The sequence below is a fragment of the Coprinopsis cinerea genome (genome assembly GCF_000182895.1).
Source record: "Coprinopsis cinerea okayama7#130 chromosome 10 map unlocalized cont3.10, whole genome shotgun sequence".
NCBI lineage: Eukaryota > Fungi > Basidiomycota > Agaricomycetes > Agaricales > Psathyrellaceae > Coprinopsis > Coprinopsis cinerea.
The window spans coordinates 360,730-385,699 of NW_003307535.1; the positions used below are offsets into that span (position 1 = coordinate 360,730).

Below are 24,970 nucleotides of genomic sequence, written 5' to 3' on the forward strand. Positions count from 1 at the left end.
CCTCTCTTTGTTTCGTACAACAACCCTAAACTTCGCGACGCTGACGTTTCTCCGCCGAGTTTGGCCCCGACTACGCATTTCGGGGACCTTCAACGCCGTACGGATAATCATTGGAGGCTTCGCTTTCGACGACGCGCCCCAAACTTGACTCTACTAAACAATCAGGTGGTGAAGGGGACCTCGCTTTTCTCGCCACTTTTATCATTTTAATTGTGTCGATCCCGAAATTGGATCACTTCGCCGAGAAGAGAAGCTTGGTTGCTATTCTCAAATGGCCGAGGATACGGAGAATGTCCTACTAGCGTTTGACTCTCGTATAAAGGTGGGTGCTTCTGGCTATTGTCCAGAATATTCGCCAATTTCGGTCGCATTTCCATGAAGCTCTCTCGCGCGTTAACTCTCGCTGCTGTTGCGACAGCTGCAACTTCGACAGTCGTTGACTCGGAGGACTCCGTTGCCCTCTGGGGCCAATGCGGTGGTGTGAGTAGTACCTTCTTGTTACATCTAGCAAGGGAAGCTCACATCTCTTTTGACTGGAAGGCTGGTCACAGGTATGCGTAATGTCAAGTCGCAGTAGAATGGGAACTAATGTGTTGGTACTCTGCAGCGGTCCTACTCAGTGTGCTGACGGCAGTCACTGTGTAACTGTTAATGGTGGGTGCTTCGTTTACTCCTCCCTCTTCGCTCCTTGAAGGATGACGGCTTTGAAACAGCGGCTTATCACCAATGTGTTCCACTTCCCAGCATTTTGAACTGGGTCTCTACTGGCCCCTTGGTCGGTCCTAAGAACGACTCCCGCCAAGTCGCAGGAATTAAGGACCCCTCTGTGGTCTACCACGAGGGTACTTGGCACGTCTTTGCTACCAGCGCGAAGAGCGGAAACTGGAGCATGCTATACTTCAACTTCACCGACTGGTCTGAAGCCAACGACGCCGAATTCTTCTACCTCGACCAGTCAGGGATAGGGCCTGGCTACCGTGCGGCACCCCAGATTCTCTACTTCGCTCCTCAGAAGCTCTGGTATTTGGTCTACCAGGACAACAACGCCGGCTACTCCACCAACCCCGACATCAGCAACCCCGCTGGATGGTCCACCACGAAGCACTTCTACGACGAAGTCCCGCAGATCGTCAGGGACAACATCGGTGATGGGTATTGGTTGGACTTTTGGGTGATCTGCGACGCTGCCAAATGCCATCTGTTCTCCTCCGACGACAATGGTCAGCTCTACCGCTCCGAGACCGCCATCGCCGACTTCCCTGACGGCTTTAACGAGCCTGTCATTGCGATGCAAGAGGCTAACAGGTTCGACCTGTTCGAGGGGTCTTGTGTTTACCGGATCGACGGCTCGGATAAATATCTCCTGCTCGTCGAGGCAATTGGCAGTGATAACCGCAGATGGTACCGTTCCTGGACGTCGTCCGATATTGCAGGGCCGTGGGAGGCCCTCGCAGATACCGAGTCCAACCCCTTCGCTCGAGCAAACAACGTCGATTTTGAGGATGGCAAGGCTTGGACGAAGGATATCAGCCATGGAGAACTGATTCGCAGTGGGTATGATCAGAGTATTTCTATCGACCCTTGCAAGCTCCAGTTTGCTTACCAAGGACTCGACCCCGAGGCGGAGGCCAACGTTCCCCTCTATGGAAACCTTCCTTACCGGGTTGCACTCCTCACTCAGACGAACTCCTCCTGCTGAAGGAAACCGCTGCCCCAAATGTATATCTCGATGTATAATCTGAATCTATTGAATGCTGAGTAGTCTCCTGCGCCGGTGAATTATAACACCCATCATGTTGAAGTACCACCGGCCTTTGAACGAGATATCTCCTTGTTCTGACGTCGAGAGTGTGGTTCAAGGCGCCCGTGTACTCAGCTGACCAGCGAAATCGCGTAAGAGTACATGGTACGACGACGACGAAACGGAAACGGTTACCCCAAAAGCGTATATTATGGAAGAAGAGAACTGCCAAGGAAAACCCGAATGACAGCATCGGAAGAATTACCATGATCCTCCTGGAAGCAATACGCGTTCTCCTCCTTCTAGTCGCCGACTACAACTCACGGTACGGCGATGGAGCCAATGGAGCACAGGCGAATTGGCTCGAATACTCAGTGAGTGACTGCTCTTGCGAAAGAAGCCGGATCAGTTGGCTTCGCAAAGCTCAATACCCATTGTCGGATAGAGCGGAAATGGTAAAATCGCAGTTTGGAGACGCGCCGGCTGTCGATCCTGCAAGACGCGTAAGTCGGTAGTGCAGAGAAATTAGCCACAACTGTTGCTCCTGCTGGTACCTTCGTCAGTGGTGATGTTTCCGTTGCCGTCGCGTCCTATCTCAGGGCCTTTTCCGGATGCAATTTGGGGGTGTCGACCATCTGTAGCTTCAGCTCAAGAGAGTCCAAACGCGGCCACAAACTGACTTCTTAACAAGTTTCTTCGCGTCAATCCTACCGTTCCGGAAGCCGTGGGGTCAGATTAAGTTTTAAGTTCCCAAACCATATGCTTTCGTCCGGGCCTGATTCTACTGACTCTTTCTTCGAAACAGTACTCGTGATTACTCGGAGTCCAATCCACACACCGCCCGCCTTTCTGAAAATTCCGAGCATTAATCCGTAGACACTGTTCGTGGACTATAAAAGAGTCCTGTTCGACGAAAGATGTTTCGAAAAAACAACGCATAGTCGTCGTTCAACAATGGGCGTTCTACGTGCTCTTCTCGCAGCCAGTCTCCTGGCCGTCACTGTTGTGAAGGCTCAAACCGCTGACCACTGGGCCCAGTGCGGTGGGGTGGGTGACTCTTTCCTGGCAAGCTCGAAATCGTTACTAACCCGACTTCCTTTCGCAGAGAGGATTCAGGTACCACACCTCACTAATTCGTCTAGGTTCTTTGTCTGACTCTCCTGTTACAGTGGCCCCACCACCTGTGCAAGTGGCGCCGTCTGCACTGTCGTGAATGGTACACTTTCTTGACTGACTGAATACGCGTCAGGAAGCTGATCGATTTAAAATTTTCTAGAGTGGTACTCCCAATGCATTCCCGGGTCCAACGCCCCTGCTCCTGCTCCTACCACCACTCAGCCTGCCCCTGCTCCCGCCCCAAGCGGGAAGCTCCCATCCAGCTTCAGGTGGAGCTCCAGCGGACCCTTGATTGGACCCAAGTCCGACTCTAGGAGGATTCAGGGGATCAAGGATCCATCCGTGGTCTACCACGATGGTCGCTGGCACGTTTTTGCCAGCACGGCGAAGACTGAGGGCTACAACCTCGTCTACATCAGCTTCACTGATTGGGCCCAAGCCGGTTCCGCATCATTCTACTACCTTGACCAAGCTCCACTTGGGACCGGGTACCGCGCCGCACCCCAGGTGTTCTACTTCGCTCCCCAGCGCCTCTGGTATCTTGTGTACCAAAACGGCAATGCCGCCTACTCTACCAATCCCGACATCAACAACCCGGCCGGATGGACTGCACCCCGCACGTTCTACAGTGGCATGCCCGCTATTATTCGCAACAACATCGGCAATGGACACTGGGTCGACATGTGGGTCATTTGCGACTCTTCGTTGTGCCACTTGTTCTCGTCGGACGACAACGGTCATCTGTATCGCTCCCAAACTTCCCTCTCCAACTTCCCTAACGGCTTCAACGAGCCCGTCATCGCCATGCAGGACTCCAATAAGAATCGACTCTTCGAGGCCGCCAACGTATATCGCATCGACGGTAGCAATGAATACCTCCTCCTCCATGAAGCCATCGGCAGCGACGGCAGGAGGTGGTTCAGGTCTTGGACTTCGACCAGCATTGCAGGCCCTTGGCGTGCACTTGCTGACCAAGAGTCGAACCCCTTCGCGAGGGCAAACAACGTGGCGTTCACCGGTAATGCGTGGACCAGAGACATCAGCCACGGTGAGCTGATCCGCAGTGGAAACGACCAGACCCTCCCAATCAGCCCATGCAATCTTCGCTACCTCTACCAGGGTCTTGACCCCAACTCTGGCGGCGATTACAACAGCCTTCCCTGGAAGCTCGGTCTTCTTACTCAAACCAACTCTGCTTGTTAAACGTCGTAAATACTACGGACTCATTGAACATGTACTTTCCACCTTATGTAGTCGTCGAATTTGAAGTCGTCTTTTCCTCCTCAAATTTCTATGCTGAAGCTCTGTGCGCTGTGTAGCCGAAAATCGACTGGGGTTGAGGGCGCTTGAACGATTTCCGTCGATTTAGCGCCCATGCGGTGTCAACGGACCGCGATCAATCCCATCAATGGTCCGATGAGTCGGCAGCGTTGCTCGGGATCCTTCCCACGAGGCTAAGAGACTCTTCGTGGATTTGCGCCACCAAACCCCACGTCGCAACGGTTCGCAACTGCAACCATGTCCTCTTCTTTTCAGCTTTGTAGCTTCGAAACTCTCGGTTTATTCCATGATGTAAAAAGAAGCCCTCGACTTCTCGCCAAACAGCTTTCACACCCAATGGACCTAGGTGAAAGTGCGAGGATCGCGTAAGTCGTGCCGATGGGCACGGTCGAAAGAGAACATTGGTTTCTTGGGTGGCCCAGTCGACTCTGTCGATCCATGCTCGATGAGACTTGACAATGGCAAGAAGCCAGCCGCGGTCTCCAAATGTCCGAGAATTCATCGACGAGCGAGTACAAAAGGTCGAACAGTCTCCACCAACGATGTCCTGCATCCTCCTAGAGGTTTCCGACCGCGAAGAGGCATTCCAGCATGAAGATCCTGTCAGTGCTCGTCGGCGCTCTGTCCGCTGTTTCAGCGATGGCAGCCGCCGTCCGTCGAAGTACGTCGAAAACTCCTCGCTAGTATCTACAGACGTCTGACCATTCCACAGCGGACAATCCTTTGCCCAGCACCTTCACATGGCGCTCGACAAACGAATTGATCGTCCCCAAGGACGATGAGCGCCAGATTGCTGCAATCAAGGACCCCACCATCGTATATCACGAAGGTGTATACCACGTCTTTGCCAGCACGGCCAAACTCGAGGGGTACAACCTTGTCTACCTCAACTTCACCGACTGGTCTGAGGCAAGCTCTGCCGAGTTTTACTACCTCGACCAGGCTCCTCTGGGTCCGGGCTACCGGGCAGCACCCCAGGTCTTCTACTTCGAACCTCAGAAGTTGTGGTACCTCGTCTACCAGAACGACAACGCCGCCTATTCCACCAACCCCGACATCAGCGACCCCTCCGGCTGGACTGCGCCCGAAACCTTCTATTCTGAGATGCCACAGATCATCAAGGACCACATTGGGCCCTACTACTGGGTGGATATGTGGGTTGTCTGCGACGACACCCTCTGCCACCTCTTCTCCTCCGACGACAACGGCCAGCTCTACCGCTCCGAAACCTCCATCTCCGACTTCCCCTACGGCTTCAACGACCCCGTCATTGCCATGCAAGACCCCGACAGGTTCCGCCTCTTCGAAGCCGCCTGCATCTACAAGATCGACCGCTCCGACAAGTACCTGTTGTTGATCGAGGCCATTGGCACTGACGGTCGCCGATGGTTCCGCTCCTGGACCTCGACCGACATCGCTGGTCCTTGGGAAGCCCTCGCTGCCGAGGAGGATAACCCATTCGCCCGAGCTCTCAACGTCGAATTCCCGGAAGGCGCAGAGCCCTGGACCCAAGATATCAGCCACGGAGAGTTGGTCCGTAGCGGCATCGACCAGACCCTCACTATCGACCCCTGCAACTTGCAGTTCATCTACCAGGGTCTTGCCCCCGATGCTGATGGAGAGTATAACGGCCTCCCATGGCGTCTCGCCCTGCTCACTCAGACCAACTCTGCGTGCTAGGTTCACCAAAATGTTTCGTTGGTTTGAACGGCCGTACAATGGACTTGTTAAAACTGTCGTGTATTGAATGCAATTTATGATGTTTGTCCCCAATATTCACGAAGCCTGAGGCCAGTCCCACAATCGTGCCAGCCACGCCTCCATCTCATTCTCCTGAGCGATAACACTCTTGATCCATGAGTGCTCTAACAGTTCCATGGCAGTCTTTCTGCCAGACGGTGCATTCACGAGCCTTTGGTTTAGGGAACGTGAGTGAGTCTTTAGACTGTGACGGCAAGAAGCGAACTTTGTGCCTTACATCTGCTTGAGAAAGTCCTTCAAGTCATTGCTCCAGACAGCGTCATCTGTAGTTTTATCTGCAAGAGTCGGGGGCTACCATGGGGTTCAGGAATGAAGTTTAATGAAGCGGAACGAGGCTGGAGGAAGAGCACTTACTTCACCATGAACAATGTTCATCATGATCTCTACCGGGGAGAGGTCGCTCCCCCAAGGGAACTCCTTCTGTACAAATTCGAGAAGGACAACCCCCGCAGACCAAATATCGGATGGACCCCTCGACGTTGCCAGACCTTGGATTTGCTCTGGCTGAATGGGGAATGGCAAAATCGTCAGGTTATCTCCCTGGCGTGGAGCAAGGAGACGTAAGAGATACTCAACGCTCATGTAGTAGAGTCTACGGCTTGTGTGCGCCCCCTGGTGGACTATTTCAGCCCAGGGATGCCCTGAAAGCTTAACCAGGCCTCCTTTACTGAAAAGGATGTTTGCTGGCTCTAGGCTGTTATGAATTAAATCTTGTGAAAATAGATATGAAAGGCCTTGCAGGATCTTCGAGAACGAGGTGTGAGGACATCTGGCCGTCGAACAGACAAGTCATGGCGTGCTCACCCCTTCAGCTACTTGGCCTGCAATCCGCTCTTCCACAGTGACGTTCTTCTCTATGATCCGTTCGTTAATGGACTCCAGCGATCCTCCTTCGCAGTACTCCATCAAGACTCTCGGGAGTCCCCATCGCGACAGATACCACCCATGGATGATAATAATATTGGTGTGGCGAAGGTGTGTGAATCTCTTCAGCTCGTCAATCACGTCTCCAGGACCTGAAGCGGCGTTCCCTGGCTCGTACGACAAGCTCTTTCGAACGACGATAGCTCCAGTCTCTTTATCCCTGACCTTTTCGACACGGCGGTTTCTACTGGCGATTATCTCTACTTCCTCGAACCTGTCGTCGGACCATTCTGTGGTTTGAATGGCCAGGGGCGGCGGATTAATCTGGGCGCTCCTCGTCGACGATGTTATGGGGGGATCGAGGTGGGTCATGGCGAGGGAAGCGAGAAGCGTACCCGGGAAAGCTGTAAGGTTTAGTGAATACAGGGCTGTGCCCGCCGGCTGCAATCAAAGCCAAAAATACGCGTGCACGCAAGGAGAGATTACTCTGAACACCTGAACATGCTGTCCTACCGAGTGATAGCACAGCGAGACCGGCGCCAATCAGAAACACTAGAACTTCGATGGGCGGTCCCGCAGTCTCCGACAAAGTGGAACGAAAGACGTAGCAATATGTATTGATCCTTCGTCTTAGAACCCTCTCCATTTATCAAAACCTGCACGTTTCATAGGACCGCGCTGACACCCCTGACCGAGTAGAAGCGCGAGTCATCCCGGTGTTTCTGTGATATTCAAAGAACACCGAGCCTGGGGGGCAGTAGCACGACTCCCGTCAGGAACGGGAATTAACAGCAAACAAATCTATTGAACTATCACAAGAACATGCCGAGTCATACAGGAATCATCAAGGCTGCGCAAGGGATAGACGCGAAGTCTCATATAAAACCTGCGTGATGCTTGGAAGGCTTACCCAAAGTTCAAACGTTCAAAACGCGCCTACCCAGCTAGCATTAGCCCCGCCTGACGCACATCCACATCTACATCCACTAGCCCAGCCTCCAGCCCTCCCTTGTCAATGAAGTTCAACCTCCTCTCATCCAGATCATCCACTGGCAGATCATCCACCTATGCAAATAGCATCTCATCGCAGGCACCACTCAACCCATCCGAGTCCGTCACGAATCAACCTGCCAGTGCCAAGAATTACGAAGCCGCATTCGGTCAACTAGTTTCCCAATACGGACTCTCCAGGATGCCTGTCGTCCCTTCAAAGAAGTCATTATCCCCGTCTGTGAACAAGGAATCATCGAGAGTCCAGCACCCTGGAACTCCTTCACCACAAGCGAAGAACTGGGAGAATGCATTCGGGCAGCTGAGCGCCAGCCATGGATTTGGCGGCTTCGTCCGCAGTTTGCCTGGGAAGCGGTAGATGGCAAAGATCTTCCATCCATGGTGCTGATCATTTGGAGGTGGGTTCCTCGTAGTTAATCTTCTAAATGGTGCAGTGAAGCTGATAAGAGCATGATGCATCTGAAAAATTTCCAGTACCTCCACGAGGAAACATTCTTGAAAGCCGATTGTTACCATTTATTTTTACATACCATCAGCCCACCCACCACCTGTATCCCGAAAATTAGATTTCAAATATGACAGAGGGCCGTTCAAAACGCGATTAAACATCGATTTCAAAGCTAAGTACGTGTTGAGTATTGAAGTGTCCAAGAGAGCCCGAAAGTGTCCAAGAGAAAAGCGTAAGAATCATCGTGTCAAGCGGAGAATTAGACCAAGCTCGGCTCGGGAGTGGCAGAAGGGGGAGTAGCGGGAACCGTGACCGTGACAAAGTTCGTCACAGTGACGGTGGAAGGGCTAGGGGCAGGGCAGTCATCCAATTTCGAGTCGCTCAGGTCGGTGGGCGAGACAGGTGCGGAGGTGGGAGCTGGCTCGGGTTGAACAGACTCGGGGACGGGGATTGGCTCGGGCTGGATACTAGCCTCGGGAGCGGGAACTGGCTCGGGTTGAACTGGTTCAGGTGCGGCGATTGGCTCGGGTTGAGCAGAGGGAGCGGGAGCCGGCTCGGATTGGACAGGTGCGGCAATGGCGGACTCGCTGGTACCAGAGGTCGGTGGTTGAAGGATCGGAGGAAGGGGGATGGAGGGGAATGTGGGCTTGGTGGGAACCTTGGGCGAGTTGTCCCGTGGAAGGCGATAAGTGGTGAGCTGATCGCGCATACGCGTGACTTGACCGGGGGTGAAGCGGGCCATGCAGCTATCGAAGGAATAGTCCATGAAGTTGTCTGGTAGAATGTACGTCAGCTATTCAGCGTGGGGTGAACTGGACGACGGCCAAGACATACCGATGGGATCCAAGCCACCACCTGGGCAAGAGTCACGTCCAACGGGGCATCCGGTGGAAGGGCTTGACTGAGCAGGGGTGTCGTCTACTTCATCTCCGGGTCCAGTGCAACCTCCTTGGAAGGTGTGATACAAGCCAACCCAGTGGCCGACCTCGTGAGTCAGAGTCTATAAAGCGGTCAATAAACATTACGTCCCAGCGGAAGGCCATCCCTTACATGGCCGAGGTTGTAATTCTGGGTGGTACCACCGGGCAGAGTGCTATGAAGAACGACAACACCATCATCGTTGGGGAAGGCTTTGTATTCATGAGGGAAGGTTGCATAGCCAAGCAAGCCAATGTCGCCAACTTCGAAACTATCATTGGCTTTAGTCATAATGCTGGCATGAAAGGCATGAATCGAGCAACGTACCCGACAGTGTAGACGTTGAGAGCGTCTGCGCCTCCCTCTCGCAACGTGTCCTTCATCTCCGCCTCTATCTCAGCGTTGCTGGGTCCAACTTGTCTGAACCAACGTTCGTTGCTGGTCCTGGTGATCTTGGTCAAGTTGAAGGTGATTTCACTTGACCTGTACGCAGTATTGAGGGTGCGCATCTGCCTGTCGATGGCCTCGTCGCTGATGTTTCCTCCAGCTTCCGTGTCGTCCTTGGAAATGACATGGAAATAGGTTTGGATGGTGATAGGACCCGTACGCGATGACGAGACGATTCGGTGGGAGCGGAAATCTTGTTCGAACAGCGCTTGTTTGGCCGCACTGAGGATTGAACCACATCCTCTTGCCAGCGGACGAGTGATGTCAATAGCCCGTGCATCTCCCAAAGGTGCTGTTGATGCAAAAAGAGTAATGGCGAATACGAGATATTTCCTGTAAAGCATCGTGAAGAATCTAAAAGTCCACGTTCATAAAAGATAGCGGTGAGGCCTGAAAGGAGCGAGTTTGAACGGTTTAAAGGAAAGGACGGCTCTGATGAGCCTCGTCGGTGGGGCAGGTAAAGGGAAGAAGGTTGATTTAGCGTGCACATCGTCCCATCTCCAGCTTATATGGACCAGCCGATGGCTTGACACGTAACCGAAGAAGACCCCGACGTAGGCACGGCTGCCTTCCAAACCTTGATCCCGCTCCACTAGCGAATGAATATGCCATAACTTTGCTCCCGTCGTCAAGGGGGCCTCCAGATTCATTTCCGTTACACTGGTAAAGAGGGAAATACACCTCGATTCCACCTATCAGCTATAAAACAAGTCAATCGGCGTTCCAAGGTATGGGGCAGGCACACACTCACAATTCCCTGAAAGACCGTCGGGCAATGTGGGTTGTTTAGATCGGGTTCAATCAGTCAGCGGTGGTTGCTAAAATACCACGATACCCACTAGCATGTGGACATCAACTTCTCCTCGAGCCCACATAGCACCAGGCCTTAGGGATTCTCTAACGCCATGGTCAAAGTGGAAGACAAGCCTTGGACAAGCCGCGAATCAAAGCCAGAAGGAACATGCCGGCCATCAAAAGGGGCTCACTGGAGTAATGCGAAATGAGTCAGAGTTAGGGGGACTTGGTCTTCATTTGGGAAGTTTACTCCTAACTGACCAACCACTCGCCAGCGAGTGCTGGTGTAAAGTACAGGTGCGGATTGGGTGTCGAAGGATATCTCCAGACGGGATATCTCGATAGCTTTTTCATTCATTTCTGCGACAAGTTTCTTTCATCTTCAACACCATTTCGCAGGTTTACTATTCTACCGCTGACGCTTCCTAAACAAAATCTCAGCAGTCCGGTTCGGGCTCCTCGACTGACCAAACCAATGAGGGGCAGGAGGTTCAGTACTGTCTCCCGGAAGCTTGAAGTCGTAATTCAAAAGAATGTACGCGAGCATGGCCTTGATCTCGTTAACAGCGAAGAAGCGGCCAGGGCTACCAACGCACGCGCAATTAATGCTTTAGTAAGATATCCCGAGAGCATAACATTTATTTAACTCGAAGACATACCAGGCAGGGCGACCGTAGCCGAAGAACAGGAAGTTTGGTTCCAGAGAGACCATTTGGTGCTTGAGATGCTCAAGGTTTCCTTCGCCTTCACGCATCTCTGCGAATCGGAATCCTTTGAACGTGTTGGCATCCTCGTAGATAGCCTTGATAAAGGTTACGACCATTCTGAGTGTTCAAGGCGGAGTTGGAGGACGTACTGGATCGAAGTGGGTGGGAGCAGAGGCTATGGCAATTCGAACTCCACGAGGTAGGACCGTCCCATCAGACAGTTTGTATTCGGTCCTCGTCTTCCTCGACATTGAGACTGGAGGGGGTTGTTCAGTACACTGAAATATAGACTCGAAGAACTGAGCCTTGAACGCACTTGCAGAGAGTCCAGTCACCCGACTCGTTTCCTTCATGAAGCTGTCAAGTCTCCTCATCTTGCCCATCGACTCCTTCGTCCATCCGAATTCCTCAATAGTGGTCTCGATCTCTTCTCGGAGAGGTTCAAAGTACTCTTGGCGCGCCGCGAGTTCGAATAGGATGTTGCTGAGGGTCTAGAAAAAAAAAAGATTAGATGAGAACGTGGAGATTCGCGCAGCGTGACTTACGATCGATGTGGTGTGGATAGCGGCAATGTTGATTGAAATAACTCGCGACGCGAATTCGTCAAGAGTCTTGTATCCTTCGGGGGCGGTATCCAGCAACCAAGAAATCAAGTCGTTCTTCACGACCTTGGTCAGTATCGAATTTGGAATGATGGCCAAGAAAACGTACAGGGCGTCCTTCCCATTTGTTCGTCCCATGCTTCTCATCCATCTCCACCCTGTCTTGAACCAAGGGGGCAATGTATCGTTCCACCTTCTTGAGCTCGGCTGGGAATTTGGAGAGAAGCTTCCCGAGGATTCTGTGAGGGCAAATTAAATAAAAGGGGGCTGGAAGTCTACCAGGAGTGGGCACTTACGGCCTGACGATTTCCGGGAACAAGTTCAAGAAGTTCGCTGTAGCAAAGATATGAATCGTCATATTCTCTTGGATGCGACGGTAGTCAGGATTCCGACCTGAGTAATTGTTTAGTATGAGATAAAGGTGAAATTCGCTTGGAACTCACAAAGTGGCAGTCCAACGAAAAGCCTATTCGTCGTTCGACACACGATGGGAATCAATGTCTTGTGAACTTGGTAAGGGGTCCACTCTGTTGACCACAATCAGCCATCTTTCGAAAACGCGCAACTTGAACATGAGATTACGTACCGTTCGTCGCCGGCATAATATCCTTGAACGATTCCGCGATTTCCTCCTTCAAATCCCCAAATCTCGAAGGGAATCCCCGCGTCAAAGGCCCTCGCACAACGTCGATATGGTATGGCGCTTCATGGCTGGTATGCGAGTACTTTCCCATGATATACTTTCCTTGAAGAAGCTGATACACATACACGAATGTGAGTTAGTATCAAAGACGTACAGGAACCCAGGAGAACACTTACATCACCCGCAGCGTCAATGAAAGAGAGCTGATCCTCGGTCGCCTTCCTAAAGTCCTCCACGAGCTGAGTACCGTTCGCCACAATCATCCAGCGTCCCGATGCGAGGAGGTTGGGAACTTTGAAGACTCTCCCGGGATACTAGGTAGCATCGCAGAGCTTGTGAGTGAGTATCATATCCGCAACCTGAATTAAAGAAACGTATAATGCACATACCTTCTCATATCCTTCCTGAATTAATTGTCGTCCATTACGCACAAACTTCCAAGCTGCAATGTACGACGAAATGAATCCATCTGGACCCAGCGTCGGAATATGGCGAAGCTATTCAACCGTTCAGACGTCGACCCCCTAGACTTCGTAAAGCTGACCATCAACAAACAACTCACCTTTCGCGCCGTAATCGTAAACAGAATCCATTGATACACTATCCAAGCCACCGCACCCACACCAAGATAAGTAAGATAGCCCATCGTCTCTCCCAGACACAGGTTGGTTGGTTGGTGGGGGAAACCTTCGCCTAGCAGTACTTACCCCAAGGCCGCGATTTATATATATACCCCAGGATCATTTATCGGAAGCCGATCCATGAATTGGCCAATCCTAATGACAGCAATAGTGAATCGCAGTGCAGTGTGGGATATTCGAAGCAGGACATGTGTACGCAGAGAAGCAGATTTGGAGCCCTGGCGGCCGGGCAAGTTTAGCTTGTTCGTACGAACTGCATAACGAGAACCTCGCCTTCGAAGTTGATCCGAGGTCGGTGACTGCCGTCAAGACTCGCTACGAGCGATGTAGAGTGAGCGATGGTGCCGTCCGATGGGTGCGTCGAGGGCCTAAAGACCCAGAAACCCCGGGGATATGTGCTGTGGGAGCGAGAGGAGCAGTAGCGCTGTTGAGGTGGATCAAAAAAAGCCTTCATTTGTCTTTGGCAAAGCCTCGAGGCGACGGTACTGGGAATTGTCTAACTTTACACCATCTGGTTTCCCAGTTGGCTCCATCGTGCTTCAAGGGCCCAGGACAAGTGGGAGACTGGGAGTCTGGGACAACTGACAAATGGAAGTCACTGGGCGGCCAAGCAGGCTGATGCCATCACATAGATATTCTCAGGACACGCGGGCCGGCGGTAGGGCGCTTAGTACGGTGACAAGAAATCCTCGAAAGAAACCATTCCAGACGCCACGCATAGCCACTGGCAAAGAACAGAACTACGTTATCTTTGTCCTCTTCTCCCGCCGTCAAGTTAAATGAAACGCTTCTCCCAGTGGATCTACATGAAACTAGTACTATTACTCAATTTGACGCTTCCGGAACAAGAGCTCCGCCATCGTATTCGGGGCGCGAGCATGTCCAAACCACCTCGGCTCAGGAGGCTTATCACCGGCCAGCTTGAAGTCATAGTTCATGAGCATGTAGCACAACATCGCCTTGATCTCGTTCACGGCGAACCATCGACCAGGGCTAATACATAGAGAAATCTTTCAGTTTCCACCAAGCCGAGTTGGACCCACGACTCGGACACTCACCAAGCAAAACGTCCGCCACCGAATAGAACATAGTTAGGATCCAGTGCGACCATACTGGGGTTTCTCAGTTTGTGCGTAGGTCCCGATTTGTCTTCCCCCGATTGGACGAACCGGAAGGGATGGAAGCCTTGAGGGTCCTCGTAGAGATTCTGGAGAGTCGTGTCAGCGGTGAGGCAGTGAGAATGAAACCGTCTGCGACGTACAGGATCAGAATGAGTGGGACCGGAAGCAACAACCATTCTGAAGCCTTTCGGAATCACCACCCCATTCGAGAGCTTAAAATCGACCTTGGTCTTTCTGTGCATGATTGCTAAAGGGGAGGTGGTCAGAGTCATTGCCCACCGAAGTGGTTCAGAAACGCACCTGCTCCCAATCCAGCTCTTCGACTATTCTCCTTGATGGTGCTGTCCAGCTTATGCATCCTGACCATAGACTCCTTTGTCCAACCATATCGATTAATTGTTTCTTCAATCTCCTCTCGTAGTGGGCCAATGTACTCTGGGTGTGCGGCGAGGTCAAATAGTACGTTGGACACAGTCTGGCAGCAGAAAGTAGAAACATTAGCCCGCGAACGCTTCTTGATCCGAGTCGACATACGATAGTGGTAGTATGGATGGATGCAGTGTTGATTGTGAGAATCCGCAAGACCAAGTCGTCCAAGTGCCCATAGCCATCCTCCTCTGGCGCAACGTCTATGAGCCACGAGATCAGGTCGTTCTACAGTCGCGTTTAGAAATGGTTCCAGATGATTGGGGCATCTACGTACCGGTCTTCCTTCCCATTTGGGACCAAACTTCGCATCCAGTTCCTTCCTTTCATTGATGAGCGGTTCGAGGTACTTCTTCGCCCGTTCGGTCTCCGCTGGGAACTTTGAGAGCAAAGGCGCAACGATTCTGAGAGGGGAAGGTCAGTTACGGTCTCCAATCATGGAATACTAGTGAAGCGTACGGGCGCAAGAAGCTCGGGATAAGGTTCAGTATGCCGCCCACAGTGAACAGGTGAATGGTGAGGGTTTCGTTGATTCGAAGATAATCAGGTTCTCGGCCTACATTCACGTTAGCAGTTGGCGTAAGTCCACAGTCAAACAGTGCTTACAAAGAGGAATTCCGACGAACAGACGATTTGTGGTGCGACATACGACAGAAAGGAATGATTTATGAACCGGGTAACCTGTCCAATCTGAAACGCAATCCATGAGACTATTGACCAGTGCGACAGTAAAGCCTGTGTCGAACCTTTTGTAGCTGGCATTAGGTCCCGCAAAGATGCTTCAATTTCCTCCTTGATGTCATCGAATCTCCCGGGGAAGCCTTTCGTTAAAGGCCCTCGAATGACCTCTACGTGATAGTGTTTTGATCTGGGGTGACCCGTGTCCTTGGGAAACAGGTATTTGTTGTGAAAGATCTTGTTGAAGCCGGGTGTCAGCTCAAAATCGGAGAGAAGGAATTGCCAGAGCACACTTCGTTAGCAGCTTCGTGGAAAGACAGCTCTTCTTCGTTGGATTTGCGAATGTCGTCGACGATATTGGCTCCATTTGCGACAATCATCCACCGGTTTGGCGTTGCGAGAGTAGCGACTTTGAACACTGTCCCGGGGTACTAGGTCGACTACATTAGCACGTTTCAAATGAAACCCGAGCGCGACGAAACAGGGCTTACCTTTTCGTATCCTTCTTGAATGATCTCTCTTCCATGCTTCAGATACCTCCATGCTGAAAGATACGAGGAGATGAATCCATCCCCGCCTACAGTTGGTATGTGCCTAAGCTATCGCAATAAACGCAGTATGAATTAGCCTGGCAAATCCCATCTGTCGTCACGCTACTCACTTTCTTCTCTGAAATCCGAAAGAGCGCCCATTGATACGCCAACCAGGCAGAAAAGCCCATCCCAAGGAGGGTTAGAAGCGACATGGTGCTCGTTGGAACTGAGGGCTGTCGGTCACGAAGAGGAACGAGGGGAATCCCAACATGTTTGACTTTGAGCGCTATATGTGAAATCAGGCGATTCTGATTGACTCCGGGTACCGTGCTTCCAATGAACCCATGAGAGCGTATTGATTACACACGATGCTGTGTTCGAAGAAGCCATGGATCAAGGTTTTGGTGAGGTCGATAACAAGAGACGCGGTTGCCCCTCGATGGGCGCTGATTCGCTGATGATCAATTCTCACGGAATTGATGCTTAATTTTGGGTACGCTCCCTGGATGTGGACGGTTCCAACCCAACTAACCACATTCAAGGCTGCTGAGTAGTCGATAATCCATATGATACACACAGTAACTCTAGTTACATGACGATGGTCCATCTTCGTTAGGAGATAAATGTCAAATATTCTAAGCGCTCAGTTCCATAACGGGCGGGCCTCGGCGCCTATCAATCACTAGCACATTCAAACCGTAGGCCTTCCTTGCCGCTTTCTAAAGAGGATTTCGGCCTTGGGATTTGGTACGCGGAACGGTCCAACCCATTTCGTTCCTTCTTGAGCGCCCTCCTTAGGCAGCTCCATATCATAATTGAGCAGGATGTTAGCGAGAATTGCTTTGACCTCGTTGACGGCGAAGAATCGTCCAGGGCTACGAGGAAACAGTTATGCGACGAAACGGGCGTAGACATGAGATCACTTACCAGGCATTGCGTCCGATACCGAATAGAAGGAAATCGCGGGAAAGCGTTACAAGGCTCTGGCTACGGGGATCACCTCCTTGTGCAAACCGGAACCCGTCGAAGGTTTTCGCATCCTCGTAGAGTTCCTGTGCAGAAGAGGAAGGTGAGTATCTAAGGCAGCTAGAAATTTAGATAGACTCTTACAGAATCCGAGTTCATGGGCGAAGCTGCAGCAGTAACCCTGAATCCCTTCGGGATGACGGTCCCATCAGAGAGTTTGTAATCGGTTTTCGATTGACGTTCAACAAAGGCTATGTACGAGATCCAGATCAATATATCAGCGAGCGTTTCAAAGGCGCCTTATAAGACGTACCAGCAGCTACCCCAGCAAATCGTACGCTTTCCTTCATGAAACTGTCCAGCTTTTGCATGCGAGTCATAGACTCCTTCGACCACCCATGTTCCTCCACAACTTCTTCTACTTCGGCGCGCAGTGGTTCCATGTATTCTTGCCTAGAGACGAGCTCGAATAGGCAGAGAGTGAGAGTCTGGGTCAAGGGGTGAGGTTCAACGACCAGTCCTAGTGAGAAGCTCGAAACGTACAAGCGAAGTGGTATGAATAGCCGCCATGTTGATGAACATGATGCCCAACGCAAGGCTTTCAAGTGTCTTGTTCTCTTCTTCCGAAGTCACGTCCAAGAACCAAGATATCAGATCGTCCTGTGTTAATTCCAGTTAGCAGCATGTCCTAGCCGTTACCCGTATAAGATAAAACACCTACCGGCTTCCCCTCCCAATCCTTTCCATGCGTCTTCTCCATCTCAAGTCTTTCACGGATCACCGAGGCCAGTCGTTTTGCGGTCTCCTCGTGACTTCTGTGGACCTTTGTGAACAATCTTCCTCCAAACCTGCGGGGATCATTCAGTAACTTGTTTGAAAATAACAGCGAGGCCCATGACATACGGTCTTAGGAACGCCGGTAGCATGTTCAGCGATTGAGTTCCAGTAAAGAACGCGATAGTCGTATCCTTGTGAATTTGACAATAATCCGAATCCCGGCCTGGATTTGTTCAACACTGTTCGGAAAGAAAGGGACTAACAAGAGTACTCACAAAGAGGCAGTCCGACAAACAAGCGATTCGAGGTTTGGGCGACTATCGAAAGTGCTTTTGGATAGAAAGGTACGGTGGACCATTCTGAACCGATCAAAATAAGCCCAAGGTCGAGTCAGATGTAGCTTAAATTGGTAACTTACCTTCCGTCGGGGGAATGTTGGCGCCGAGGGACAGCCCAATCTCCTCTTTGAGCTCCTCAAACCGCAACGGGAAGCTTTTAGTCAGGGGCCCGCGCACGACTCTGACAATGTTATGGCCCATGTTGCGAAGCATAGGTCCCTTGTCCCGCAAAATGTAATCTCGTTGGAAGCTCTGCAAGTGGAAGAGGGGGTGTTAATGTGGCACCTCTCGCATCAATTAGTGAACGCCCTTACTTCGAAGCTAGCATCGTGTTGCGATAGCTCGTCTTCAGTGGCCTTTCGAATTTCCTCAATCATGTTGGGACCACTCGCAACGATAAGCCAGCGATTGGCAGTCGAGAGTGTGGGGACTTTGAAGACGGAGCCCCGATACTGCGAATAGGCGCGAACACAGTGAGGTCTTTGATTGCACCCTTCGATTCAGACGCCTACCTTCTCGTATCCCTCATGGATAGCATCCTTCCCGGAAAACATATATTTCCACGCCGCGATGTAAGAAGAAATAAAACCATCTGGCCCAACAGTTGGGATATGCCGAACCTGTCCAAAAACGAAGGATCACAGAGTGAGCGCAGCGAATGGAAAATATAATCGGCATATCACTTTACCTTTCGCTCGGTGATGGTGAACAGTACCCACTGGTATGCTATCCATGTGGCAAGGGCCGTCCCAGCGATTGCAGCGAAAGTCATCGCTGTTCGTGGAAGAAATAAAGAAGTGGGAAATGAACCACCAAACGAGACTTCGCGAGGGCATATATAGAGTCTGAGGCAATCCAGGGAGCACTTCCATTGGTACTGTCATTACTTACTCGAGGCCGACTTTACGCTGTAATGCTGGCTGCAGGTTCCGAATAGTCAGACTCCCTGTAGTCGACGAACAATATGCATCGTGCCGAAGGTTGAGCGGGTCTAATCTGGTACCTGCTGGTCGAAAGCCATCCGCAGAGACGCAAACCTCGATAACCGAGGATCGTCTTACCCTGAGCCCATTCCTCTAGCCGAAAGGGCGGTCGGACACACGGCGAGAAACCCAAGAACCACGGTGTTCAACCGCGAAGCTGCCGGTCAAATCTCAATCCCGAGGTGGGGCTAGTATCGGCTCCTCGCTGCATCCAACGTGCTGATTGTCCATTGTATGAAAATAGCGCAGCCACAAGTCGGTATGTCAATTGAATTTCACAAATAGTTTCAACTCAGATTCCTTGCACGAAGTGCATTCCACCAATATTCCGTTCTGTGCAAGGCGTGTCTGCCCACCCTGAGCGCTGAGCAGAACCTGCGCCTTCACATCTGGTGAGCGTGTCACGCTCCGCGTACGTGCTGTATAAGAGTACATTAGCCATGTCACAAGTCCTAGTGCGTGGCAAAGGCAGTCTATTAATAGTTCATTCCGTGCAATGCGCATCTGCTCAATTCACCCGACGCTCCCTGAAGAGAACCTGCGCCTTGATATCTGGCGAGCGCGTCTCGCCGAACCAGAACGGCGTGGGTGGAGCAGTCTGCCCATCTGGAAGCCGAATATCGTATGTCACCAGGATGTACGCCAGTATCGCTTTCGCTTCATTGACGGCAAAGAAGCGTCCGGGGCTGCGCAGTATGTAGTAGTAGCGGGTGAGCACGCTGGCCAAACCCCAATCACGGCCCAATGTGAACATATACTACTCACCATGCCGACCTTCCTCCTCCAAAAATAAGAAAGTTAGGATCGAGCGAGGATATACTTCTTCTCGGGCCGTTTCCCTTTTGCTCCTCCGATTCGATAAATCGGAACCCGTTGAACGCGGCTGCATCTTCATAGATGTCCTACAAGGGGGGGAATTCATACTAAGAATACTTCGAAAATGACCGTGTGCCGATAGATACACGTACAGAGTCTCCATGGGTCGCCACAGCGGCGACTGCCACCCTGAAGCCTTTCGGGACCGTGACCCCGTTCGAAAACCGGAAGTCCTCTTTGGTGGTCCGTTGCATCGAGACTTCATTACCCTATGAGTGTGCCTATCTCAGAGAAATAAGAACGTTTCAACGCACGAGCAAGGATTCCGGCAAGCCTGCTGCTCTCCTTGATGACGCTGTCAACTTTGACTAGCTGATCCAGCGCTTCCTTGGTCCACCCCAGCTCGCCGACGACTTTGGCAATTTCTGCCCGAAGCGGAGTGATGTACTCAGGCCTGGCTGCCAAGTCGAACAGGCAATTGCTCAAGGTCTGGTGAAGGCGAGGATCGTTATCAGGGAAAGTCTCCTTGACAGAAAGATGGCACTTGCAATGGATGTTGTGTGGATAGCACCCATATTGGCTAGGATGATCCGCATGGATATATCCTCTGCCGATTTGAACCCTTCGTTGTCCGGGGCGGAGTCCAACAGCCATGAAATCATATCATTCTGCGACGGTTAGTCTGGTCAATCCCCAAGGAGGCGAGAGGAGACTTACAGGTCTTCCTTCCCACTTGGAACCATACCTCTCGTCCATATTCATTCGCTCCGTGATGACTGGAGAGAGTAACTTGGTTACTCTGGCATGTTCTAACGGGAACTTGGTGAGCATCCGGCCGACCATGCTGTATCGAGATGGCTAGTTTAAATAATCAACCTAGGAAAACGGAGCTCGGCACGTACGATCGTAGGGCGACTGGCACCAGGCTAAGGACATTCGTCATTGTGAAAAAATGGACTGTCAAGGTTTCTTGAATGCGGCAATACTCTGCGTCTCGACCTACACATTTCTCCACTCGTTAGAGCAGTGGGCCGGGCAGGAAAACAATTTAGTGGAGACTCACAGAGTGGCAATCCCACAAAAACGCGATTCGTCGCTCGACAAACTATGGGGATCATAGTCTTGTAGACTTGCACTGGAGCCCAGTCTAACGATAGCTCCGCATTAGTACAGCAATCGAGGAGGGTAGATAACGGGCCAAGACCCTCACCATCGGTCTTAGGTATCGTCTCGTCGAACGACACTTCCACTTCATCTCGAAAGTCATCCAGTCGAGCAGCAAAGTTCCTTGTCAATGGGCCTCGCACAACACCAATCAGATATGGATTCTCCCAAGTCTTATCTGCGAGTCGGCGAGTCAAGCTATCACCCTGCCACATCTGAGGCATTGTTAGCGCCTGACTAGTCCTGAAGGCAAGCTCACGCAGGTATGCTCACCTGGAACAAGGCGTCATGAAACGAGAGTTCTCGCTCGGCAGCTCTCTGCATATCTTTGACCATAGTCTCGCCGCTTGCGATGATCAACCACCGGTTTGGCGTCATAAGGGAAGGAACCTTGAATGGTGTTCCTCGATACTGTACGTGGATTGGTTATAACAGCAGTGGAGGGGTGAGCCAGTATTTGGGGACCGACCTTCGCGTATCCCTCCTGCACGATGTCCTTCCCCCTCCACATAAACATCCATGCCGCGATGTACGATGAAATGAAGCCATCAGGGCCTACGGTTGGGATATGCCGGATCTGAAGGTTGGCATTGAAATCGACAAGTTAGAATCACCAGTACAAACAAAACGCAGCTCAGTGGCCACGCACTAAGCGCTCAAGCTCTCAGATCTCACCTTTCGCTCTGTGATCCTAAATAGCACCCACTGGTATAAGATCCATGCTACAACGACAGAGATGGCACACAATGAGTGAGACATGACGGACTAATGGTGAAAAATACGAAGGACATCACCATTCGCCAACTCGCCGTACTTTAAGGAAACGAATTGGAGGCTGTTCCAAGTCCAAGGTAAAAGCGACGAGGAAGTGCTGCCATAACGAAGAAGCACAGAAATGCATCATTAAAAATCATCGCACTCGAGTTGCGATGCTAGTAACTCTCTCCCAGAACCTCACCCCAAGCTTCGTGATATTCTTAGTGCTGATGGCAATGGAAGAATACGGGGTACTTCGCCCATGGCCATACCTTGCCGTCACACCATGGGAGGAAATTCGCTAATTTCTTGATACCGGTAACAGGTCTTTACGATTCTCCTGGTATCATACTTGGGGGTATCATGGCCTAAAGCGAGGGAGTGGTGAAACGATTAGAAGACATGAAACAAAACTAGAACTCCACTGCAATCAGCGCCCAGGCTGGGCTGAGAACGCCGCGGAACCTATTGCGTCATGGGCGCTTAGCTTCGGAGGCAATCCTTTTCCTCATGGCACGCGATTTTTCACAAATGGGCTTACTTGGGCCAGTCATCTGCAAACATGATTTACAGAATTGTACTGTATTCCATGGGTTTACTAGAACGTGGCAGTAATATAATAAATAACAGTCGTGAGAATCCGTTTCGTAAAGGGCAGTCTATAGCCCGAACAAAGAACTATGTACATAAAATGAACGAGTGGGGAATTTGGGGAGAGACGGTTGGGTGGGTAGGTATCGCACGAGGTCGTATACATGATCAGTAATAAGGGATATCTGATCAATATAGTTCTAGAGTTCATACAATAAATAAGGTGCCGTTGGGAAAACGGAAACGTAACCGAGGACGAGGCCAATAACGAGATTAGGAAAAGCATAATTGCCAAGCCCGATTCAGGCGTGCTTTCTTCACTTTCCCAAAGCCTTCCTAACTACGTTCTGTAACGACATGCCGTCGTCCTGATCCAAGGACCAGCTGAAGCAGCCAGCCATGCCGCTATCGCGCGCAAGCTTGGCTTTATCGTTCAACGACCACGTATCTGCCAAATATCAAGTCAGTCACCGTCAGCACAACGAAATAATTCTAACATACCATCGTAAGAGATGACAGTCTGCTGCGCAGTGTTGAACAGGTAGGGCGTGTTACTGCAGTTATCCCAGCCCATCGTGAATCCACCACCCTGGCCGTACGTGCCGTCCGACTTCTTGACGAGGGCACCGGACGAGACGATCGTCTTGAACGGAATCTGCTGGCCCCACCACCGCCTCAAATCAGCCGCCTGAACCGTAACCAGACCGTCAGCCTTCTTCTTGCCCTCATCGCCGTCCTTGGAAGCAGCAGCAATGGATCCTTCACCGTCTGCGTTCTCGACAGCGACGCTCTGGGCGATGGCGCCGTCCTTGGGTCGGGGATGGGCGCCGTTGAGGAAGGTGATCTCGCCGTTACCGTCCAAGGAACTGGTCTCGCTTTTGGTGAGCAAGACCATGTCGTCGGTAGGCATGAACGCGCCGGTGAGGACGTTCTTGGTGCTCTTTGAAACCCAGCCATAGAGTGCGAGACCGAGGAGTTGCTAAAAATGAGGTGTAAGAACGAGGACTACGGAGGGCCACAACGGATTAACTAACCTTGTTGGCAGGGAACCCGGCAGCCTTCCATTGCGCCAAGGCAGCTTGGGCACTAGCATGAGGTTGTTTGGACGTCCCACAGAGGTTGCCATAAGGTGCATTCGGGCCAGGCGTCCCAGAAGCGCCCCAAACGTCGTAGTTCCTGCAGAAACAAAAACAGGTTAGTCGATTGATCAAGTGAACACCGGACGGCTACGACGTACATGATGCAGATATAGTTCATGATTGCGGCAAACTCTGACACGTTGGTGAGAGGCCTGCCATTCGATCCGAGCCAGGGGAGGTGGGCGACCGCGGAGGAAAGGATCTTGCAAGGACCTAGCGGAGCGTTAATTGTGACCCTTAAACGAAAAGCCGCTGTACTCACCCATAGCATTGCGCAGCAACTTCATGAGCGAGAGATAGTTGGCAGTGTCATTGGCACTGTAGGGGTTGCCCGCGCCAGGCGAGTTGGGATATTCCTGTCGCAGGTGTTAATCCAAGTGCTGCGGTCGATGCAACAATACGTACCCAATCCAAGTCAATACCGTCCAATCCGTATTGATTAACCACCTCCATCAAGGCGTTGCAGAACTTGGTTCGGTTGTTCGCAGTCGAACACGCTTGGCTAAACCAGTAGCAGCCGCCCCATCCACCCACCGACAAGACGATCTTGGTTCCATATCCGCTCTTGCGCGCAGCAGCGACGAGACGTCGAAGAATATCCTTGTCACCTCCATCCCAGGTGATGCCAGAGGACGAGTTGGGCATAACGAAAGCTGGAATGGCAACGTCAGATAGACATTGATGATAGAAGCAGAACCAACGCACCATAGAACAATATGTCAAACTTGCTGAAATCCAACTTCTCCGGGGGATGGGTTCCAGCGCTCCATGCAGGGTAGTAGGCCGCGTAGATCATCGTGCTCGACACCTTTGCAATCGTTTCGGCGTTCGTCATGGCCCTCTCGCTAGTCTTTGGGCTTCCATCGACCTCCTCGGCAAAGGCAGCAACAGCGGCAGCGGTAGGCCTAGTCGCTGCCAAACTCAATGCGGCCTTGCGAGGGAGGGTGGATGGTAGGGCGTCTTCCAGATCAAAGTTGATGTTGAACCGGCTGGGATCGAGGAGTGGAGACGAGGTTTCTTCGCCCAACAAGAACTGGGTAAGCGCCGAATGGTTCTTGAAATCGGGCGAAGCGAGAAGGTTGTTGAGGTAATTGGTAAGACCGGATTTGCGCTCGGAGATGAGAGCATCGTCGACCCAGGCGGAAGGGATGAAGTAGGTCACCAGGAGCCGCTTGGGAGGCAATTTGAACGGGTCTTTCAGGATGTCTGCAGACGGTGTGAGAGCAGCCCTCTGAAGTCAGACTGAAACTAACCATGCAAAGTCACGAACTAAGGCGAACGTTAGTAAATAGTGATTCGTAAAACTGAACTCGCACGCACCTCTGAGTACCGACGATGGCTGACATACTCCTTTCCACCACTATTGACCTTGACGGTATAGAGAATGTGAGGGCGGGGACTAGAAGCTGTGGTGTGCCCAGCAATCGCAACTGTGGTAGGCGAAGTCATGGTCGTACACGGGGTAGGATGAGGCTGGTGGGAAGGAAAGAAAAGGGAAGAAGAACGACCTGAACCTTGGAACAAGACAAGATGTCGGTTTATGTAGCCAGCCTCCACCCACACGCATCCGGAGCCAAGAGCTAGAGCGACACGACAGCATCGCTCAAATAAGGACAACACCTTCCCAAGTTTCAGATAACGGGTTGTTCGTGCCCAAAGGTGCCTTGGAGTCTCCTGGGCTCCCTCTGCCAGGAAGCTAGCTTCTGC

The 24,970-nt window shown here is 51.7% G+C and overlaps 12 protein-coding genes across 12 annotated transcripts; 5 read left to right on the forward strand and 7 right to left on the reverse strand.

Moving 5' to 3' along the window:
- Nucleotides 1-375: 375 nt before the first annotated feature.
- Nucleotides 376-1,699, forward strand: CC1G_15259 (hypothetical protein; the record flags this gene model as incomplete). Its single annotated transcript, XM_002910305.1, has 3 exons — nucleotides 376-551; nucleotides 608-654; nucleotides 714-1,699. 3 exons carry the CDS (start codon nucleotides 376-378, stop codon nucleotides 1,697-1,699), a joined length of 1,209 nt encoding a protein of 402 aa, XP_002910351.1.
- A 308-nt stretch (nucleotides 1,700-2,007) lies between these two features.
- CC1G_15260 (hypothetical protein) lies at nucleotides 2,008-2,310 on the forward strand (the record flags this gene model as incomplete). Its single annotated transcript, XM_002910306.1, has 3 exons — nucleotides 2,008-2,115; nucleotides 2,209-2,244; nucleotides 2,305-2,310. 3 exons carry the CDS (start codon nucleotides 2,008-2,010, stop codon nucleotides 2,308-2,310), a joined length of 150 nt encoding a protein of 49 aa, XP_002910352.1.
- Nucleotides 2,311-2,695: 385 nt separating this feature from the next.
- On the forward strand, nucleotides 2,696-4,060 carry CC1G_01577 (glycosyl hydrolase family 62 protein; the record flags this gene model as incomplete). Its single annotated transcript, XM_001833848.1, has 4 exons — nucleotides 2,696-2,788; nucleotides 2,847-2,857; nucleotides 2,911-2,957; nucleotides 3,018-4,060. The coding sequence occupies 4 exons, from the start codon at nucleotides 2,696-2,698 to the stop codon at nucleotides 4,058-4,060; spliced, it is 1,194 nt and encodes a 397-aa protein (XP_001833900.1).
- Nucleotides 4,061-4,680: 620 nt separating this feature from the next.
- CC1G_01578 (glycosyl hydrolase family 62 protein) lies at nucleotides 4,681-5,818 on the forward strand (the record flags this gene model as incomplete). The annotated part of the gene is made up of 3 exons (XM_001833849.2): nucleotides 4,681-4,740; nucleotides 4,776-4,799; nucleotides 4,832-5,818. The coding sequence occupies 3 exons, from the start codon at nucleotides 4,681-4,683 to the stop codon at nucleotides 5,816-5,818; spliced, it is 1,071 nt and encodes a 356-aa protein (XP_001833901.2).
- A 96-nt stretch (nucleotides 5,819-5,914) lies between these two features.
- CC1G_01579 (STE/STE-Unique protein kinase) lies at nucleotides 5,915-7,135 on the reverse strand (the record flags this gene model as incomplete). The annotated part of the gene is made up of 5 exons (XM_001833850.2): nucleotides 5,915-6,050; nucleotides 6,117-6,190; nucleotides 6,254-6,403; nucleotides 6,476-6,643; nucleotides 6,704-7,135. The coding sequence occupies 5 exons, from the start codon at nucleotides 7,133-7,135 to the stop codon at nucleotides 5,915-5,917; spliced, it is 960 nt and encodes a 319-aa protein (XP_001833902.2).
- Nucleotides 7,136-7,778: 643 nt separating this feature from the next.
- CC1G_01580 (hypothetical protein) lies at nucleotides 7,779-8,132 on the forward strand (the record flags this gene model as incomplete). Its single annotated transcript, XM_001833851.2, has 1 exon — nucleotides 7,779-8,132. One exon carries the CDS (start codon nucleotides 7,779-7,781, stop codon nucleotides 8,130-8,132), a length of 354 nt encoding a protein of 117 aa, XP_001833903.2.
- Nucleotides 8,133-8,481: 349 nt separating this feature from the next.
- CC1G_01581 (metalloprotease) lies at nucleotides 8,482-9,931 on the reverse strand (the record flags this gene model as incomplete). Its single annotated transcript, XM_001833852.1, has 4 exons — nucleotides 8,482-8,996; nucleotides 9,057-9,222; nucleotides 9,273-9,411; nucleotides 9,468-9,931. The coding sequence occupies 4 exons, from the start codon at nucleotides 9,929-9,931 to the stop codon at nucleotides 8,482-8,484; spliced, it is 1,284 nt and encodes a 427-aa protein (XP_001833904.1).
- A 794-nt stretch (nucleotides 9,932-10,725) lies between these two features.
- On the reverse strand, nucleotides 10,726-13,021 carry CC1G_01582 (cytochrome P450). The gene is made up of 12 exons (XM_001833853.2): nucleotides 12,897-13,021; nucleotides 12,724-12,831; nucleotides 12,511-12,648; nucleotides 12,278-12,446; nucleotides 12,135-12,218; nucleotides 11,988-12,084; nucleotides 11,801-11,930; nucleotides 11,635-11,748; nucleotides 11,406-11,580; nucleotides 11,239-11,345; nucleotides 11,042-11,184; nucleotides 10,726-10,966 (listed from the first exon to the last, which is right to left on the reverse strand). The coding sequence occupies exons 1-12, from the start codon at nucleotides 12,978-12,980 to the stop codon at nucleotides 10,792-10,794; spliced, it is 1,524 nt and encodes a 507-aa protein (XP_001833905.2). The 5' UTR covers nucleotides 12,981-13,021; the 3' UTR covers nucleotides 10,726-10,791.
- Nucleotides 13,022-13,796: 775 nt separating this feature from the next.
- On the reverse strand, nucleotides 13,797-15,945 carry CC1G_01583 (cytochrome P450; the record flags this gene model as incomplete). The annotated part of the gene is made up of 12 exons (XM_001833854.1): nucleotides 13,797-13,968; nucleotides 14,034-14,182; nucleotides 14,237-14,343; nucleotides 14,397-14,571; nucleotides 14,631-14,750; nucleotides 14,800-14,926; nucleotides 14,982-15,078; nucleotides 15,129-15,212; nucleotides 15,269-15,437; nucleotides 15,494-15,631; nucleotides 15,692-15,799; nucleotides 15,862-15,945. The coding sequence occupies 12 exons, from the start codon at nucleotides 15,943-15,945 to the stop codon at nucleotides 13,797-13,799; spliced, it is 1,530 nt and encodes a 509-aa protein (XP_001833906.1).
- Nucleotides 15,946-16,424: 479 nt separating this feature from the next.
- CC1G_01584 (hypothetical protein) lies at nucleotides 16,425-18,586 on the reverse strand (the record flags this gene model as incomplete). The annotated part of the gene is made up of 12 exons (XM_001833855.1): nucleotides 16,425-16,608; nucleotides 16,661-16,785; nucleotides 16,844-16,950; nucleotides 17,013-17,187; nucleotides 17,243-17,359; nucleotides 17,421-17,547; nucleotides 17,603-17,699; nucleotides 17,752-17,835; nucleotides 17,895-18,066; nucleotides 18,129-18,266; nucleotides 18,327-18,434; nucleotides 18,503-18,586. The coding sequence occupies 12 exons, from the start codon at nucleotides 18,584-18,586 to the stop codon at nucleotides 16,425-16,427; spliced, it is 1,518 nt and encodes a 505-aa protein (XP_001833907.1).
- A 719-nt stretch (nucleotides 18,587-19,305) lies between these two features.
- Nucleotides 19,306-21,536, reverse strand: CC1G_01585 (hypothetical protein; the record flags this gene model as incomplete). Its single annotated transcript, XM_001833856.2, has 12 exons — nucleotides 19,306-19,516; nucleotides 19,563-19,699; nucleotides 19,766-19,872; nucleotides 19,928-20,071; nucleotides 20,185-20,281; nucleotides 20,331-20,457; nucleotides 20,516-20,612; nucleotides 20,677-20,760; nucleotides 20,824-20,992; nucleotides 21,051-21,188; nucleotides 21,247-21,354; nucleotides 21,453-21,536. The coding sequence occupies 12 exons, from the start codon at nucleotides 21,534-21,536 to the stop codon at nucleotides 19,306-19,308; spliced, it is 1,503 nt and encodes a 500-aa protein (XP_001833908.2).
- A 905-nt stretch (nucleotides 21,537-22,441) lies between these two features.
- CC1G_01586 (hypothetical protein) lies at nucleotides 22,442-24,712 on the reverse strand (the record flags this gene model as incomplete). Its single annotated transcript, XM_001833857.1, has 9 exons — nucleotides 22,442-22,572; nucleotides 22,626-23,103; nucleotides 23,159-23,300; nucleotides 23,362-23,476; nucleotides 23,526-23,619; nucleotides 23,669-23,916; nucleotides 23,969-24,469; nucleotides 24,517-24,532; nucleotides 24,584-24,712. 9 exons carry the CDS (start codon nucleotides 24,710-24,712, stop codon nucleotides 22,442-22,444), a joined length of 1,854 nt encoding a protein of 617 aa, XP_001833909.1.
- Nucleotides 24,713-24,970: the final 258 nt, after the last annotated feature.

Excerpts from the sequence above, each read along its gene's own strand:
- CC1G_01582 (XM_001833853.2), bottom strand. The coding sequence starts at position 12,980 with ATGGGCTATCTTACTTATCTTGGTGTGGGTGCGGTGGCTTGGATAGTG. Across the intron at positions 12,447-12,510 it reads TCATTGACGCTGCGGGTGAT|CTTCTTCAAGGAAAGTATAT; the intron begins GTAAGTGTTCTC and ends TATGTGTATCAG. Across the intron at positions 11,749-11,800 it reads ACAAATGGGAAGGACGCCCT|AACGACTTGATTTCTTGGTT; the intron begins GTACGTTTTCTT and ends AAGGTCGTGAAG.